This window comes from Dermacentor variabilis, chromosome 1 (assembly GCF_050947875.1).
Source record: "Dermacentor variabilis isolate Ectoservices chromosome 1, ASM5094787v1, whole genome shotgun sequence".
Lineage (NCBI taxonomy): Eukaryota > Metazoa > Arthropoda > Arachnida > Ixodida > Ixodidae > Dermacentor > Dermacentor variabilis.
Genome location: NC_134568.1, coordinates 272,300,177 through 272,318,817, shown reverse-complemented (window position 1 = coordinate 272,318,817; position 18,641 = coordinate 272,300,177). Strand labels below are relative to the sequence as shown.

Genomic DNA, 18,641 nt, shown 5'->3' with positions numbered 1-18,641 from the left:
TAGCTGAGCTACCAGCTGGCTTGCAGAGGTCTGGGTCTTGAGTACAGCTTACAATAGACGGCTACTAGCTGTGGCCTTAGCTAGATCAAGCGGGAAGGTAGACGTCCACAAGCTAGCTGCGTGCTTCCTGGGAAGGGCGCGGGATCAAATCTCGGCCACGGTGGCCGCATTTGGATGGGGGTAAAAGGCAAAACTGCCAGTGTACCGTGCATCGGGTGCATGTTAAAGGGACCCTGAAACGATTTTGACGATTTTCTCCAAACGTATTGAGTCGTTAGAGTAGGCCCTTCTGATCATTATTTCACACATCTAAGTGCTCCGCGTAAAGCGTATAATTTATTATAAGGTTTTAAAAATGCACATCGCTGCCGATTGCAGGTCACTGCTCGGCGGAATTTTAAGCCACCCCTACCCATATGACGGAAATCGCCCATATGACGTCAGTAGGGCGAGCCGTGTCACCTTGCGTGTCGTTTCAGGGGATGAACAGAAGCGCAAATGTGAATGGTCTGCACGATGCAGCCACCTGGTGGCATAGAGCTCAACCACACACAGTAGCAGTAACAAAATGTATTCTTTGCTGCTGGTGTAAATGTCTCGCAGGAGTGTAATCATTAACACGTTGTTTTTGAAAATGTTTAAAATGTTTTACACTTGATTAGAGCAATATCATCTCTTTCTTCGGCTGGTTAAGCTCTGCGCCAACGGGTGGCTGGACCGTGGAGACCGATCAGGCAGCTCACGTACGTCTACGCTAAAGTTCCTTCATCAGCTTGAGTTTATGCCTTCACCGCTCCGTCGAAACGTTCTGCTAGTGTGCGATTACCGGAATACCAGACACGTTCGGCGCTACGACAGAATGCTCGCAACGCACGCTGCTTCGATAGCTCTCGCTTGGGGTTGACGGCCAAGCCGCTAGCGGAGACGTTTCGCGCGGGCGGGGGCGGGCTCCAAAACAACCGGAAGTGGATGATGTGACGTTACATCGTGACGCAGAACCAGTGAAGGCGGAGCTTAAACGCCGATCGCTCGGCGAACGAGTTGAGGAGGAAAAGCATGGCTAGGGAGGAGGGTAACTTGTAATCGCTTGTAGCTCCATTAATACGAAACGCTTCACTTAAATTGTGGTGTGAATGTTCTACTTAAGCTGTACCCCACGCGTCCACAAAATGTGTCCGAACCGTTTCAGGGGCCCTTTAAACAACCCAGGTAGTCAAATTAATCCGGAGCACCCCCCCCCCCCCCCCCTGTGGCGTGCCTCGGAATCATATCGTGGTTTTCGCATGTAAAACCCCAGAATTCAATTTATGTGAAAACTGCTCACAGAAGGAGGTATCAGAATTGTAATCCGTACAACCTAATTGTAGCCATTACGCAGTCGAACCTTATTGTAAGGAAGTCCCATCGGACACGAAAATAGCTTCCACTATCCGATATTTCTTATAACCATAAATAACCCAGATATCCGCGAAAAGTTATCGCGATCAAATCTATGCGGAATAAACGCAAGCAGCATGCCTCCGACGGGCCAGCAAAGGTCTCCTGCGGATTTTGCTGGCCCATTGGTATCTTGGGGAACAACGTTGGCATCTTGGAACAACGTGGAATTACGTACACGCGCTCTGCCCCACCGCGAATATGCAACTGTGTGGTTGGCGTTATCACTTGGGATCGGTGCGTTGGCTTGTCGACTGTGGTCCGCAGTCAAGCCAAGCTGATGACCAAAACGCGCAAGTGCTTTCCGTATGCGTCATTTCAAGTTGCTATTGCTGAGTACTGCCGCTGACACGGAGAGGACCGCACGTGGATCTTAGTCAAATTTCCCTCCTGAACGAGAAAGAAAATACAGAGAATCATACCTTATCCATAAGTTCAAGACATTGCAACCAATAGGCATAAACGTTTCAAAGGGAGCTTTAGAATCTATTCGCTATGCTAAACTTCAAGCTATAGGCAACAACACGTAGTTTGGTTGCTTAATGTTTTTTTTTCTTTTTATATATTTATGTATGTATTCCATTTCAGTATTTTCTTTAAATTTTTTTCCTTTTTTTTTCGCGAGCAGCAGTTTCTTCCGCTCCTTCTATTATCTCTTTGAGAGACACGATAGCCCACGACCACCAGCGAAACGGGCTGCTGTGCACGCCAATGACACGCCGGCTGACACGCGGCCGTTGACGCGTGATTGACAGACGGCCGTGTCACTGGCCTTGTGCACAGCACTCATTTATTTACAATTCGACACCCTCGCCGCTAACAGCCTTCGCTCGTTGCTGCACCCACCCGCCTTATCCCCTCTCCCCTTTTGAAGAACCCCACTTATATATACTGTGGCGAGGAAAGCATATGCGGCCTTGAAGAAGACAAGTCCACTTGTCGAAACGTTGGCTCCTGCTTTCACCTTGCTCTCGTTTTGCTCACCGTCTTGAATGTCCATCTCCCGCCTTCCCCGTGTTTCCCTGTCATGGTTGTGCATCACACGTCCACTTTGGTTCCCACTTCCTTTAATAAAACTATATTTGATGAAATGTATCAAATAAAACAGTTTTCTAATACCCGATTTCTTTTCGTGTTTCATGTGTGTGAGTGACTTCGTTGTAGATCTTCCACGTCCACGGCGTACGAGCAACGAAGTGCGATTCGTTTTCTATGGAGTAAGGGACTGTCGCCCATCGAAATCCACAGGGAAATGCAGCCCACGTATGGGGAAATGTGTCTCGCTTTGAGCAGTGTGAGGTGGTGCTGTTGAGAGCTCCCAAACGTCCGTGAAGACTTGCATTACAATGAGCGTTCAGCGAGACCGCGTGCGTCGCTGACTGACGACAGGGGCATCTCAAATTTAGTGCTGCGATGGGACAAATGTCTGAACCGGTGTGGGGACTATGTGGAAAAATAGAGTAAGGTACGTAGAACAGTACGTATAGTTGTAATTACCTGTATGTACCTTATTTTTGGCTAATAAATAATAGGGGCAAATACTTTGATTCGTCCTCGTACTTCAAAGCTGTCATCCGCTGAAGGTTGTTTGTCAAAATGTCGCTATGGATTTACAGTTAAGCTGAAACTCATCATCCACCATGCGGCATTCCAATATCATCTCAATTACTGTCACGTGGCATGGGCAACAACATAAAACGAAAATTAATATGATTCTAGTTCTATAGAAAAGAGAAATAAGACATATAGGTGGACGCGGTTACAGAGCTCATGCAAATAACATTTTTTATTGAATACGGGGTTCTCCGTGTTTTCTTCCGCTTTTACTTTTACTTTATTCAATATAGATTATTGTATTCCCTCAGATTTTCTCTGCCTATAGCTGGCGTCTCTGAACATCTCAAGGCTGTCTCTAAAATTCCACGCAAATATCAATACAATTCTACGAGATAAACAAATAAATGATTAGTTCCGCATGTAAGAACAAACTATACAGAGCCTAGAATATCTATATTGCCTACAAATTCTAAATATGTATGATGCCTGCCATGATGCTTATACTTTGGTTCCCACTTCCTTTAATTAAGCTATATTTGATTAAATGTATCAAATAAAACAGTTTTCTAATACCCAATTTCTTTACGTGTTTCGTGTGTGCGAGTGACTTCGTTGTAGATCTTTCATTCCTCCATATCTCGTATTACACCTGGAGTCCTTTCGAAATGTTATTTCGTCATTGCCTACTTACATTAATTATGCCTGTGTGCTGCCCCTGTATCATATACCGGGTGTCCCAGTTAATTTGCACCAATATTTTTTTTTGAATCCAGGAGCTCTAGAGAAATCGTACCGACTGCATAGTAGCCGTAGTCGTGTGTACTTACAGCCAGTATTTTTGTCCGAAGTATTAATTAATTGCTTTTAATTAGTGAAATCATTGCTTGAATCGCAAACATATCAATTACAAAGTTGTAGGGCACCTCGAATAACCTCCGAATCAAGCATTTGTTTCCTGCTCAGCTTTGCCTCGTTGGTTTTCCGGAAAAAAAAAAAAGAAGCGCGCGAAGCATCGAAACTACGAAATAGCGAATAGCCATGGCTACATGGCTTTACTAGCGGCGCCAGCTCGATGCAGGGCTTCACGCTATATGACGGTCGCGGTATGATGAGAACACGCCACTGATGCATTAATAAGCGTAGCAGAGCCGTAGGGGGGGATTGGAGGGGGATATCGAAGCTGGGAAACCGTGACGGCGCACTTAGGACTAATTTTGTGCACCCATCTTGTTCTGGAAATAGGCGCGCCCGGAACGTATGTTGTTCTTGTTCCCTTTAGGAATAGAAACAGACCTTGCGCAGGCTACGCTCATCTAATGCGTTTTGGCGGATCTGTACGGCCAGTATATGCTGTTGTCGACTGCGTAAATCATTTTTGCTTGACGTGTCAGTGCGTGAGTACGTGTCAGTGCGTACGGGAGATCCCGACGGTACCACGCCAGTGATCTGCTCTTCAAGAAGACAGTCATGCACTTCACGAATGATCTGGGGGCGGCGCACGGCGACAAGAGGAAGGCAGCCAAGCTATTCCTGATGTGGCATTGGGGAGGACGCCTTAGTCGGTCAACAATACTTAGAACGTACGAAGTTCTTTGCGAAACGGGTAGCGTCACAAGAATGTGACACAGGACTGCGACGGTAGTTAAAGAAGCGGAAACGGATGTTGTTGAAAGTCGCAACGAGCACCATACATTGTTGCACCCGTGGTTGGGGGACCGACGACACAAGGGAAAGAGGGAGCCGGCGAACGGACGAGAGGCGCCCCACTGCAGCACGTGCCGGCCGGCGCATCTACAAACAACCTGATCCGTTCCACCGCCTTTTCGGCGAACCGCCTACTCAGTGCGAGGCGCGGGCGCCCCGACAAGGACGAAGGCCTCGGTGCGGCCAAAAGAGAACGTGGACTTTGTGTAACTTCTCCCTTTCCCTTCTCCTTTCTTCGATCTATCTTTTGTAAATAAACCAGTCTCGAAACGTATCCCAACGAGTAAAGTTCCTTCCTTCGAGGCTCCTGCGTGCACGGCCGACGCCGTCGACCTTAGTAAACGCGCAGCAAAATTTAGCGGAGTCGTCCAAGAGCGACAGCAATTAGAGTTAGCCCAAAGGCGCGAGCATTCATTTACATTTTTTGGTGCCGAAACCCGGGAATACTTCGCCTGCTGACATCGAAAGCGCCATGGAACGACTACAGAAGAAGCAAGCTGCCCTGCGACAAGCAATCGAAAAAATCATCGTAGCTGCCAGCGACCTACTGCAATCGCCAACCATCCAAGTCGGTGAGCTTGAGGAACACCTCGACCTTATCCTCGAACAAGCGGATGAGTTGAAATCTGTTAACGAGAGCATCGAAAAGAAGATAGATCTTCAAGAATTAGATGCAGAATTAGAAGCCTGCGCTGCATACACGGAGAAGATCTGCTCCATCAAAACAAAGATCAAGAGAGCTCTCAGGAGTCAGACAGCCAACGAGAGCCGGTCGACAACTCCGTCAGTCACAGGCAACGCATCAGAGCAGGAAGCATACCACATCGGTTCCGTTCCACCTGCGACATTCCAGCCAGTATCAGCAACAACCAAGTTACCGAAGTTAGAAATCGGAAAATTCAGCGGGGACCTGCGCTCGTGGCAGAAATTTTGGAACCAATTTGAATCGACTATTCACAAGAACAGCACCCTGCCTGCAATAGCGAAGTTCCAATACTTAACCAGTTATCTAACCGGAAAAGCCGCCGCTGCCATAGAGGGGTTGCCGATCAGCGATAGAAATTACGACATCGCAGTGAAGACCCTCATTGAGAGATTTGGGAAGGAGGACGTCATAATTGAGGACCACATGTCGCGCTTGCTTGACGTCCGCCCAGTGCACGATCTGCGGGACATCGAAAGGCTGAGGAGCCTCTACGACGAAATCCGCTCGGGAGTCCGAAGTCTAGAGGCACTGGGAGTGTCGTCGAGCACCTACGGCACGTTGCTTCTCACCGTCCTTCGTAAAAGTATCCCAAGTGAGCTTTGCTTGGCGTACTTCCGACGGAAGGCTGCCTCACCCGAAACGCCACAACACGAGCTTCTCAGTTTCCTCGATTTTATGAGAGAGGAGGTTGAGAGCAGAGAGAGAGCACAGAGTGCACTACGCCGTGGGTACCAGGACGCCCCTATCAGACAGAAAGCGCCAATCAAAGGGGATGTTCGTCTGCAAAACCCATCGGCATCTGTTCTCACCGTAACCGACGGCGAAACGCAATGCGCATTTTGTGGTGCAGAGGGACATCAACCAGCGAACTGTGTCGCCCCCGTGCCCATGGCCAAGAAAAAGGAGGTGATGTCAAGAGAGAGGCGCTGTTACAAGTGTGCGAAAAAGAAGCACCGTGCCGCTGAATGTAGAACTGCAAGGTGGCTGAAGTGTGCCAAATGCTCTGGACGACACGCAACTGGCGTCTGCGAGCTCAATCAAAGACCGACACACCCTCCTTCAATCGGAGATGCTGCACCAGCAGAGACAGCAGTGCAATCATCGCTTCAGGTGGGACCAGCACTGGGAAAGACCCGTGTGCTTCTGCAGACTGCACGAGCGTATGCGGAGGGCCAGCGCAACAGTGCTCTGGTGAGAATGCTGCTTGACGGTGGCAGCCAGAGAACGTTTGTACGACAGGATGTTTCCCGGCGCCTCAATCTTCGCATCATAGGAGGGGAGAAGCTAGCTATCTACGCCTTCGGAAGCGAGAGACCGTCTGAAGAAAGAAGGTGTCATCGCGTGGAATGCTGGCTGCGAAACTGGCGCAACAACACCAGAGTTCGGATCGAAGCATTAGAGGTGCCCGAGATCTGCGGAGACCTCCTCCCACCACCTTACGACTCCACGGCTAGCATCGCTCGTGAACAAGACCTCCAGCTTGCTGACACCTTGCCTGACGGCTACCATCCTGGTGTTGGAGTTGAGCTGCTTATCGGGGCCGATCACTACTGGGATATAGCAACAGGAAATGTCAAGCGTCTTGGTGAGAAGCTCGTGGCCATGGAGACTGCGTTTGGATGGACATTGCAGGGCACAGAGTCTACATCGTCCGTCGCAACCTTTCTATCGAGCACCGGAGTGATGCGGGTAGGTGTGACCACAGCACCCGACGAAATCTCTCGTCAACTGAGGTCATTCTGGGAGCTGGAGCACCTTGGGATCGTCAACGATACACAGCTGACCGCCAAAGAAGACAGCGTTCTTCGGGCCTTTGAAGAAACCATCACCCAGAAGAACGGTAGATACCAAGTAGCTCTCCCATGGAAAGAAAACGCGTCAGACTTAACAGACAACAAGAGCATAGCATCGCACAGACTTCACTCATTAACGGCGAAGCTGCTCCGACATGAAGAAACCGTTCTGGACTACGATCAGGCAATCAGGAACTACCTGCAAGCTGGACACGCCGAGGAAGCGAACGAACTGGGTGAGTCCCCGCTGGGGCCCATTTACTACATGCCGCACCGAGGTGTTGTCCGGCCTGGTAGCGAAACAACTAAGTTGAGAGTCGTATTCGATGCCTCCTCCAAAGCGGCGGGAAAGCTGTCACTGAACGACGTCCTCTTCGCAGGACCTAATCTAAATCCAAACCTAGCGGACATCCTGATTCGATTCCGAGTGCATAATGTGGCCATAATGTCCGATATAGAAAAGGCTTTCCTTCAAATCGAGCTTGCAGAGAGTGCGCGCGACGCTGTCCGCTTTCTGTGGTATCAAAGTACACCAGGGCAGGGCGACGCGCTCCCTCCAATCAAAGAGTACCGCATGACAAGGGTGCCATTCGGCGTTACATGTAGCCCGTTTCTCCTCGCAGCTACCTTAAGTCGTCATCTCAAAACGGTACAGGAGAAATTTCCTCGCACCGCCAAGATCCTGAGTGACAACCTGTATGTAGACGACTTGGTTACTGGTGCCGACAGTGTAGAAGAGGCAGAGCGCATAATCAGGGAATCGCAGTCCATACTCAAGGCTGCAGGTATGAACCTCAGGAAATGGCGATCAAACTACCCAGAACTGATTGCATCGTTTGCCGAGACTGAAAGCGCCCAAAAAACTCTACCGGAGCTAGGCCCCACAAAGATTCTCGGTGTAGAGTGGAGGCCTGACACAGACGAATTCGTTTTTGAGATGACCGCCCTGATTGGATTTTTGGCAAGTCGGCAAGACACGAAGCGATTCGTATTGCAGGCCTCGGCGCGCATTTTTGACCCATTTGGCTTTCTCTCGGCCATTACCATCACGGCAAAGATCATGTTCCAGAGCCTCTGGGAGCGAGGTACGGCGTGGGACGAAAGGGTTCCCTCAGATTTACAGGAGACATGGGATAAATGGTGCCAACAGCTTCCTCAACTTCGGCAGATATCAGTCCCAAGAATATTGGCTCGTAACCTAAGACATGCCCGAACGAAATCTGAGCAGCACTTATTTTGTGACGCTAGCCCGAAAGCATACGGTGCAGTGGCCTACATCAAGGCGCAAAATGAAGAGGGTGAAATCACCATAGCACTATTAATGGCAAGGGCCAGAGTCGCTCCACTGAAGCGACTGTCACTGCCGCGGCTAGAGCTGATGGGAGCGCTGATTGGTGCACGGCTCGCAAGCTACCTGACAGAGCAACTGAACGTAGACGGCATTTCCGTGCACTGTTGGACAGACTCAACTGTCGCACTCAGTTGGATAAGGAGTTCTGCGCAAAGGTGGAAACCCTTCGTTTGCAATCGAGTGCAGGAAATTCAAACGCTAACAGACCCAACTGTGTGGCAACATTGTCCCGGCAAGGAGAACCCGGCGGACTTGCTTACCCGTGGGATCTTGCCTACGGAGCTGGTCGCACGCAAGGACTGGTGGACAGGCCCAGGGTGGCTTAAAAGGGAAGAACGAGTCACTGCGGTGTCAGATATCCGGGAGGGCGAGCTTTGCATGGCAGAAGAGCGAGCGGTCCATATTCTTCACACTATCACAGAGAGCGCACCGGAACTACTAATGAACCTGGAAGACCATAGCTCACTAACGAGAGTGCTCCGTATAACAGCGTGGGCCAGGCGTTTCATTCTAAACTGCCGAGGCCGGTCAAAACTTACGGGCGAGGTGACGGCTGAAGAGGTAGCCGACGCGGAAAAGCTTTGGCAAAGAACCTGTCAATTAGACATGTTCGGGAACGATGTTTGCGCGCTGCGTGCCGCCAGACCGCTCGACCGGGCATCGTCAGTGATAGCGTTGAACCCATTCTTGGACGCTGACGGTATAATGAGAGTTGGTGGGCGGCTTCAGTACAGCACAGAAGAAGAAAGCGCTAGGCATCCCGTAATATTATCACCGTCTCATCCGTTCACACGCTTGCTCATTTCTTCGGAGCATAGACGCCTACTGCACGCCGGAGTACGGGACACGTTATCCCAACTTCGAGAACGCTACTGGATTATTCGAGGAAGACAAGCCATCAAATCGGTCATTCGATGCTGTCTTCCGTGCCATAGGCAGAGTTGCCGAGCTGCACAAGAGCCCACTGCCCCGCTTCCCCCCTACAGAGTGACCCAGGCTGAGCCATTTGAGACGACGGGTGTCGACTTTGCGGGGCCCATATTCTACAATGATAGCGGGTCCGAACACAAAGCTTATATTGCTTTGTTTACTTGTGCGACAACACGAGCCGTTCACCTCGAGCTTGTTACAGACCTCTCGGCGAAGTCATTTCTGATGGCGTTTAAGAGATTTGTGTCAAGGAGGGGAATCTGCAAGACGGTTCTGTCCGACAACGCATTGACATTTAAACGGACATCTAAAGATCTGAACCAGATGTTCCACGCCATAAAGGGAAGCGAGGTCCAGTCTTTTTTTAGCGCACAAAATATCAGCTGGAAATTTATTGTTGAGAGAGCGGCGTGGTGGGGTGGCTTTTGGGAGAGAATGGTGAGAACCGTGAAGGCCACCCTTCGCAGAGTGCTCGGAAGGAGCTGCCTTGACCATGACAGCCTCTCCACGGTTCTAACCCAAGTCGAGGCGGCCGTAAATTCTCGTCCGTTGACTTTCGTCTCTTAGGACGCGGGGGAGCTTATGCCCTTGACTCCAGCACATTTCTTAGTCGGTCGCAGGCTAACGAGCTTGCCTCCCTTCCGAGAGACCACCGAAGTCAAAACGTCAGCACAGACACTAACACGCCTATGGAGGAGACGCGCCGGGCTTGTTGACTCATTCTGGAAACGGTGGAGACGCGAATACCTACTGCAGCTTCGCTCAGCGCATGTTACAAAGCCAGGCAGAGGAAGAGGCATCGGTGAGGGAGACATAGTTCTCCTCGGGGATGATCGGGCTCCACGCCAGATGTGGAAAATGTGTCGTGTTTTGGAGACTTTTCCAGGAAGAGATGGCCGAGTACGTGCTTGCAAGATCCTTCTCCCGAACCAAAGCGAACTGCGACGACCCGTACAAGCCTTATACCCACTCGAGCTCAGTGAGGTGCCTGCCTGTGCTAACAATGGTGGCCGGGAATGAGCCGGCGCTCATTGCGGGGGAGGATGTTGAAAGTCGCAACGAGCACCATACATTGTTGCACCCGTGGTTGGGGGACCGACGACACAAGGGAAAGAGGGAGCCGGCGAACGGACGAGAGGCGCCCCACTGCAGCACGTGCCGGCCGGCGCATCTACAAACAACCTGATCCGTTCCACCGCCTTTTCGGCGAACCGCCTACTCAGTGCGAGGCGCGGGCGCCCCGACAAGGACGAAGGCCTCGGTGCGGCCAAAAGAGAACGTGGACTTTGTGTAACTTCTCCCTTTCCCTTCTCCTTTCTTCGATCTATCTTTTGTAAATAAACCAGTCTCGAAACGTATCCCAACGAGTAAAGTTCCTTCCTTCGAGGCTCCTGCGTGCACGGCCGACGCCGTCGACCTTAGTAAACGCGCAGCAAAATTTAGCGGAGTCGTCCAAGAGCGACAGCAATTAGAGTTAGCCCAAAGGCGCGAGCATTCATTTACAGATGTCTTGGCATTCTTTGCTGCTAACCCTCCGACGCCAGTGCGGAAGCCGGAACCTCAAGGTCACCAGTGTGGAGAACATTAAGAAAAGGTCGTATGCACCTGTGCCATGTACATCTTCATTAAAAACTTGAAGACCGAGATTTTGAAAACAGGCTTGACTTTGCCAATTGGATTTTCACGAAATGTGGAGAAGAACCGGACTTTCTTACTGGTGGGCCTTGGCCGGACGAGGCTAATTTCTCCAGAAACGCACAAGTTAATCTTCACAGCACGCGCTACTGGAGTGATAGGAATCCACATTGGTTGGCACAAACACGGCACCAATATCAGGGGTCGTTTAATGTGCGGTGCGGTATTTTTGATGGCAACATTATCGGACCCATCTTTTTTGAGAACGCACTAACGACGCAACGCTACGTCAACGAAATCCTAGAGGGCCCCGTGAACGACGTCTGTTGCAAGTTCCACTTGCGCACCTACGGAACATCTGGTTTCAACACGATGGTGCTCCTCGAGCATGGCTCGACAAGCTTTTTTTCTGGACAGTGGATTGGCCGGCATGGACCTGTACCCTGGTATGCAAGGTCGCCGGACCTGACACCGCTGGACTTCTTCTTGTGGGGCTACGTGAAAGATCGCGGGTACAGCAGCGAAACTACCACACCGGGCGCCGTAAAGGCAAAAATAAGCAGAGCCTTCCGCAAAATTCCAACGTCGTTGGTCAAAGCTGCAACAGCACAAGTGTTGGAAAGAAGCAAGTACTGTATTGGCTTCAGACGGTGACCTGTTTGAGCACGTGCTATAAGTGGCATTGGAAAATAACCGCCCAAAAGTGGCGTAAAACGTGACTCTTTAGCGCGCCTTCATGATATCACCCTATCCTATGGCAAAGATAGAAATAGGTAAAAAATCTGCTTTGTTTTGCCTCTTTTCCGGAGTTCAAGAGACATAAAGAGTAAATGGCTGAACCAGTTGCACCTTTGGATGTTTCTTTGTGTGCGGCTGAGACGCCTTACGTGCTTTTGGATTATTTTTTATCGAAGTGAACTCCTGAGGAGCTCTTTTCTGTTCTTCTGAGAACTGCCTTTTTTTCTCTTGGTGTTCCCTTTTGCGCATTGTTCCTTTTTTAACATTGGTTGAATTTCTTTTGTAGCTTTGTTTCAGGGTACGCGAAGGTCAAAGCTATCCCGAGTGCCTCATGATCGAGCACAACATTCTTGCGTCCGCAGATGCTGACGCTTATCGCACCACGCTAGTTAGGTCGCGAAACCTCTCGAGCCATCCTACATGACGAAGCCTTATACGATGCGGCGATAAACCAATGCAGCCGTATATACCTTCCATAGGTTGCTTGAAGGCGCTTGAGTAGCGGCGCGCGAGCGCGCATGTATTTCATATTTCGCGTATTTCGCGTGCTTTTGTTTTTCTTGAAAAAAAAAAAAGCAACGAGGAACACTCCAGCTCGAAATAAATGCTTGATTAGGAGGTTACTTAAGGTACCCTACAACTTTGTAATTGACATGTTTGCGATTCCAACAAAAATTAAGAAGTTTACAAGAAGAAACAATTAATTAATTCACACTTCGTGATGAAAAATATACTGGCTGTAAGTACACACGACTGCCGCTACTTGGCGTTGCGTCGCATTGCGACAATTATAAAATTGTGAGCGCACCAGTTTTCTCCATCGTTCCTCTGGGGTCGACGGCGCTTTGAGGCGCAGTGTGACACCACGCCATTTTCGGGATTGGCCCAGGTAAGCGGCAGAAAGGACGCGCCCGGCTTTGGGTGTTGTGTAACAATTATATATACACGACAAAAATTCAGAGCCATTCCACTCTGTGAAGGTGGGTGACCAGCGGAATTGCATATATGGTGATAAATATGTTGATAATAAATACGTTGATTGAAATGAAAAGACACATACCACAATGAATTTAGTTTCCTCGCGATTTTTTTTATTAAATTGCATACTCAATGCATTTTTTCTATATTTTTAACCTTCTGTTGTTTGCTTTTTTGGATTTATTATTTGGTCACCAAAGTGACTATCGCTTTATAATCGCTATGATATACAGCCAGAGGCTCTTTGGCGACATTGGAAAGGTTCTTGGTCATTGTGACACGACCGATGATGCGTCGTGGGCACACTGGTGTTTGTGTAGCATTGAATGCCGAACCTTTCCAAGAGAAACGCCACGAACCACTCACCGTCTGGCCGAGAAGCGTCTATGTTGAAATCACCCCACAATTACGATGGGAGTGGAGTCAGCAGGGGTGATCCAACCAAAGGTGCATACGCTTGGCGTTTGCGAGCGATCTTCGTTCGTATTACGTGCCGCCCGCCGTCGCCGCGCACATTACCGCTTCTGCACACGACGGTGTTGTTCGTAGTCGACTCGTACGATTAGGGGCAACGGGCCGACGGCTTCGTCAAAATGGTTCTCGACACGGATGAATTATGACCAGCGCGGGAATACCTCGTTCATGAGAGGTTTGAGCAGTTATAGCAATGATACGGTTGTCACCTGTCAGCAGCAGAAACTGGCGTGTCCAAGACGGAGGCGCGCTCAGTGCGATGATCCGGCCATCACCTGCCAGAGTACGATCGGAGTCGGCGAAAAGGGCAGCCTACCTCCGGATTGGTGGGACCTGATGTCATCGGCCTCCTGGCACCGGTTTGGGGGAAGTGACTACACAATGATCACGCAAGGCATAAAAGGAGCTATATATACGGACGGCTGGAGTGATCAGCGACTACCACTTTATCATCAACTTTTCTGTATTTTTTTTTTGCATTTTCTTGTACCTATGTAAATATATACGTGTTTGTCCAACGTCCTGATTATCGGACCCAGCCTCACGTTCACCTCACTCCTCCACGAGAAAAGTGGATCCCACGTCTTCGAACCCCGAGTCGCAACAGTAGGCGAGCTGTTCTTCCGCGGTCCTCACCGCACGCGGCCTATACCGTTGCGCGGGTGGAAGGGAACTGAGATAAGGTTACGTGATTTGCCTATAGAGCCCGTGACGTCAAACTGCAATCCATGCTAAACAGTGTCTATTCCGATTTTACTTCTTTTATTACGATATTTTTTTACAACAATATGTTTTGACACTTCCCACAATTAAACGCAGCTGGGGCACACCCGGCGATACGCTTTTGCTTTACTCTTTAGCCCTGGGGTGGCGGCCATCTTTTTTGCCTACGCACGCAAACCGCCAGAACCTAGCGTATAGCAACTCCGCTCTAAAACGAGATAAGTTTACGGCGAAGTTCCCGCACTCCCGTACGTCTCGCGGTCATGCCTGCGCTGAACTATACGAGGTGCAGCCGTGCAAGCGACGCCAAAGAACATTACCTTGGTTCCGTCCAGCTACGTGGCATTCGCATATTTTTAAACTCTGGCTAAATTTAGCTGGGACACCCTGTATATACCGGGTGTTTCTACGAAGACTTTAAGTAACATTTCAACACAGACATTCATAAATAAATGTACGGCTCCTTCGGAGACATGCCGTCAGCGGTAGCGACCACGGGGTGACAGGTGATACATGTATGGTAACGGGTCGCCAATTAACGAAAGTATCACACTTGTAAATGCCCTAGAAATCCTGATGAGCACCAGTTTGAGTTTTATAAATGATACCTACTCTGGCATAGTGCGCTCTCGCAAACGCGACCACTCCTGTTCGGATGGAGAAACGTACTGCTGTGTAAAGCTTCTCTGTACGCCTAGGGGGAGGCTAAATTTAGCTCCGACTGCGTCATGGGCGGCGCGACAATGGCGCCATCTGTGCACGCGACACTCGCACGATCGAGTAATGGTTTGTTTTCTCTACCCGCCGTGGTTGCTGAGTGGCTATGGGGTTGGGCTGCTGAGCACGAGGTCGCGGGATCGAATACCGGCCACGGCGGCCGCATTTCGATGGGGGCGAAATGCGAAAACACCCGTGTAGGTGCACGTTAAAGAACCCCAGGTGGTCGAAATTTCCGGAGTCCTTCCCTACGGCGTCCCTCATCATCGGGGAGTGGTTTTGGCGCGTAAAACCCCATAATTTAATTTTAATTTATTTATTTTCTCTACACAACAACACAAAAGTAAAGCGCCTAACATTTATTCACGCATAAGAAAGCTTAAAGGGTTAACTTATGACACAGCTATAGTGAGAACCGCGTTTACAGTTTAACCATGCAATCGTGTTCGCTCCCTATTCGTAGTGGGCCCGCCGTGTTCAAACCTGGCTGGCGCGAATTGTCATCCTCGAGATCTGTCTTGCTGCCTGAATTTCTTCACCCCATTTCTGGACCCTACCTGTATATGTGTATATGTGTAAAACGCGGGGGCGTCATAACCGAGCAAGCATGAAATTTCTGCAAGATATTTCGCACTTGTATGCCTTATAACTCATGATGAGCGCAGGTTTGAGTTTGAAGGATTATGCCTGCATGGCTGAGTAAGCTTTCTCAAACGCGACCATTCCTGCTCGCACGGACAAACGTACTGCTAAGTAACGCTTCCCTGTGCGCCGAGCGAGAGGTTAAATTTAGCTCCGATTGCGTCATGGGAGGAGCGACAACGGCGCCACCTGTGCACGTGACACGCACATGATCGAGTAATAGATTCTTTTTTCTACACAACACCAAAGTAAGGCGCGTGTATTGCAAAAGTATAAGCGATAATAGTATAACATGTCTTCGTTACATGCGGTTTTAGCAAGCGACCGCCTCTGACCAATTTTAAGGACGTTGCACGTCTAACTCGACGTGGACGAAACCTTATTAGAAAATGTAGGACATGTATTAGCATGCACCCGTTCTGTTACTCTATCCGCGAAAAAAAAAACGATTTTTTTTAGCCGATAGAACGCAGAGCAGGTTTTGAACATGCTCACTGACTGTTAAAGGCAATGCTCCGCGATGTTTTTTGACGGAATGTTTTGATCCGTTTTCGTTTGTGCATTGAATGATTTCTCACTATCTTTTTATGTCTCCATTTCCAACCATATTTCCACGTTTTCTGTGTGTAGCATTCCAGTTGGTACTTTGCACTTGTACGTGCCGCTTCGTTTCTCGGTCAGTCGCATTGTATTTGTGTAGTCTTAGCAGCGCAAGAAGTTTTTATAAATCGATGTGTAGATAAAAGCAAGTAGAAAGACAGAAAATGAGCGCGGAGGTATACCTCCTGTCCTGTGCTATTGTAGCGTCAGGCGTCGTTCGGACGTGTTGCATCGTTGAAACAAAAAGAAATAAAGAAAGAGGGAGAGAGAAAAAAGAAAAAAAAAAGGCAACAGCAATAACGAGAAAATGGAACCTGTTCGCAGTGGTTCTGCATGCGTGCGAAGTATAAAACAAACGCATGCACTCCCAACGAATGTCGCTGCACTCCAGTTGCTGCATGTGGCTCGCGATCACGACCGTACCGAAACGAGCAAAGGACGCGGCTTTCCCTTCCACATACATGGGAGCGGCACGGTTGTGTGACGTCCCTTCAGCACGCATCAGCTGTTCCAGGTGCGAAGAGTGATGTCGGCGCGTTTCCCGACCATCGCGTTTCTTATTTTCGTTTTGGACAGCTTGTTTGAAAGGCCCATCGTTCACCGCCTAGGCCGCAGTTACGTAGGGACCAAAGTTTCACAACAGAAACTGGGTGACCTATCGGAACCACAAGTGTGGACTCTCCTTCCTGTCGCGCCATTTACGGCTCGCCGCCTCTGTTGCGTTTTCTTTTTTCTTTAATATAGATATTGCTTTGAACACCAAAAGACAGAAGCTTTCTGTCGTAAGGTTCTTTGAGGTAAGCTTGCGGGTTCAGAAGGTGTGAGGACAGAATTCAAGTGTGCTTACAGGATTGGCTCAATACTGTAGAAGCGAGTCTGCTGAAAACTATAGTAGAACGTTTAAGACGAGCTGCTGGGTGTGGACGTCTTTGTTAAAAATACTTTCCATTCTGACTGACTTGTTCTGAAAACGCCTCATATAGCAGCACTCATCCTGCATTGCACTGACGTCATGAAGGGTGAGGAATTTTGCCTATAGGTGCCGAATTTGGAGCGTTATGCGTTTCCCTGATGCAGACACGTTCAGCCGCCACGTATGCTGCTGCGCAGAAAGGAGAGATAAAGAAAAAAGAATCTCGTTACAATGCTGACGTCAATGAGATTTTCAAAAGGAGTACGAGCACACGTCGCACATGTAAACAAATCCTAATTCAGCACCCATGGTCAGCTCCCATGATCAGACTAAAGCAATGTGTTTAAAGAAAAAGAAAGAACCCCGAATGGTAAAATATATAAAGCGGGGGGAAACTAAGCTTGAAAGATTAAGCAGTTATCAATCATAATGAAAAAAAGGCAAACAAACAACTCAGGGACAAATTGGGAGAAATTATGTAGCGTGATAGCCACCCTGCTTAAATAGGACCAAGCTAATGCATCAAATAAGGCACACCCGCCGTGGTTGCTCAGTGGCTATGGTGTTAGGTGCTGAGCGCGAGGTCGCGGGGTCGAATCCCGGCCATGGCGGCCGCATTTCGATGGAGGCGAAAACACCCGTGGTACTTAGATTTAGGTGCACGTGCAGATCTTAAGGCTTACGGTTTTCGTTTGTCAGAGCTCGGACGACCGAACGTCCCAAGTCTTAAGATCTGTATCTTGCACCCTGTTTTTAAATCATTTCTTTTTCTTTCAACAGCTTCGTCAGTGTTAAATGGGATATATATATATATATATATATATATATATATATATATATATATATATATATTGTGTGTGTGTGTGTGTGTGTGTGTGTGTGTGTGTGTGTGTGTGTGTGTGTGTGTGTGTGTATCATGCTTACCAGTACTCACGTACGGGGCAGAAACCTGAAGGCTTACGAAAAGGGTTCTACTTAAATTGAGGACGACGCAACGAGCTATGGAAAGAATAATGATGGGTGTAACGTTAAGGGATAAGAAAAGAGCAGATTGGGTGAGGGAACAAACACGGGTTAATGACATCTTAGTTGAAATCGAGATGGGCATGGGCAGGACATGCAATGAGGAGGGAAGATAACCGATGGTCATTAAGGGTTACGGACTGGGTTCCAAGGGGAGGGAAGCGTAACAGAGGGCGGCAGAAAGTTAAGTGGGCGGATGAGATAAAGAAGTTTGCAGGGACAACATGGCCTCAATTAGTACATGACCGGGGTAGTTGGAGAAGTATGGGAGAGGCCTTTGCCCTGCAGTGGCAAAGGCCTCTCCCATACTCCCATTTCCCATACAACCAGGATGATAATATGTATATAAAATCCGCGACCCGGCTCCGGCTTTTCTAAGATAGCAGCGCTATATATATATATATATATATATATATGGGGAGACATCACTCAGCGGCGGGAAGCCAGCACTCTGTGGCCAGTATTTTCATCACACAGTTCAAGTGGTTAGACAATGACAGAGTGGGGCGGCATTGCTCGGCCATGGCGTGTGGATAGCTGAGTACTAGGCAGCATATCTCAGACCATTCTTGAGGTAAATATCAAATACAGTGCAAGCATGCAAGCAGTGTGCAGTAAGAGAAAATAAAAATAAATTCTGTGACTATGTAGCCTTAAATGCGGGCGAAATGTGTTGGGGGGGGGATGCACTACGTCGCACCTCTTTGAGGTCCAGGATCC

At 49.0% G+C, this 18,641-nt stretch overlaps 1 protein-coding gene across 1 annotated transcript; it reads left to right on the top strand.

The window, feature by feature from the left end:
* The first annotated feature begins 5,170 nt into the window (after positions 1-5,170).
* Positions 5,171-9,539, top strand: LOC142567773 (uncharacterized). The gene is made up of 3 exons (XM_075677955.1): positions 5,171-5,996; positions 6,474-8,282; positions 9,367-9,539. Exons 1-3 carry the CDS (start codon positions 5,171-5,173, stop codon positions 9,537-9,539), a joined length of 2,808 nt encoding a protein of 935 aa, XP_075534070.1.
* Positions 9,540-18,641: the final 9,102 nt, after the last annotated feature.

Bases quoted from the DNA above. Each gene is read 5' to 3' on its own strand.
- LOC142567773 (XM_075677955.1), top strand. From the start codon at position 5,171: ATGGAACGACTACAGAAGAAGCAAGCTGCCCTGCGACAAGCAATCGAA. The intron at 5,997-6,473 runs GTGAGCTTTGCT...CTTCAATCGGAG, and splicing joins CCTTCGTAAAAGTATCCCAA to ATGCTGCACCAGCAGAGACA. The intron at 8,283-9,366 runs GTACGGCGTGGG...TTCGGAGCATAG, and splicing joins CCAGAGCCTCTGGGAGCGAG to ACGCCTACTGCACGCCGGAG.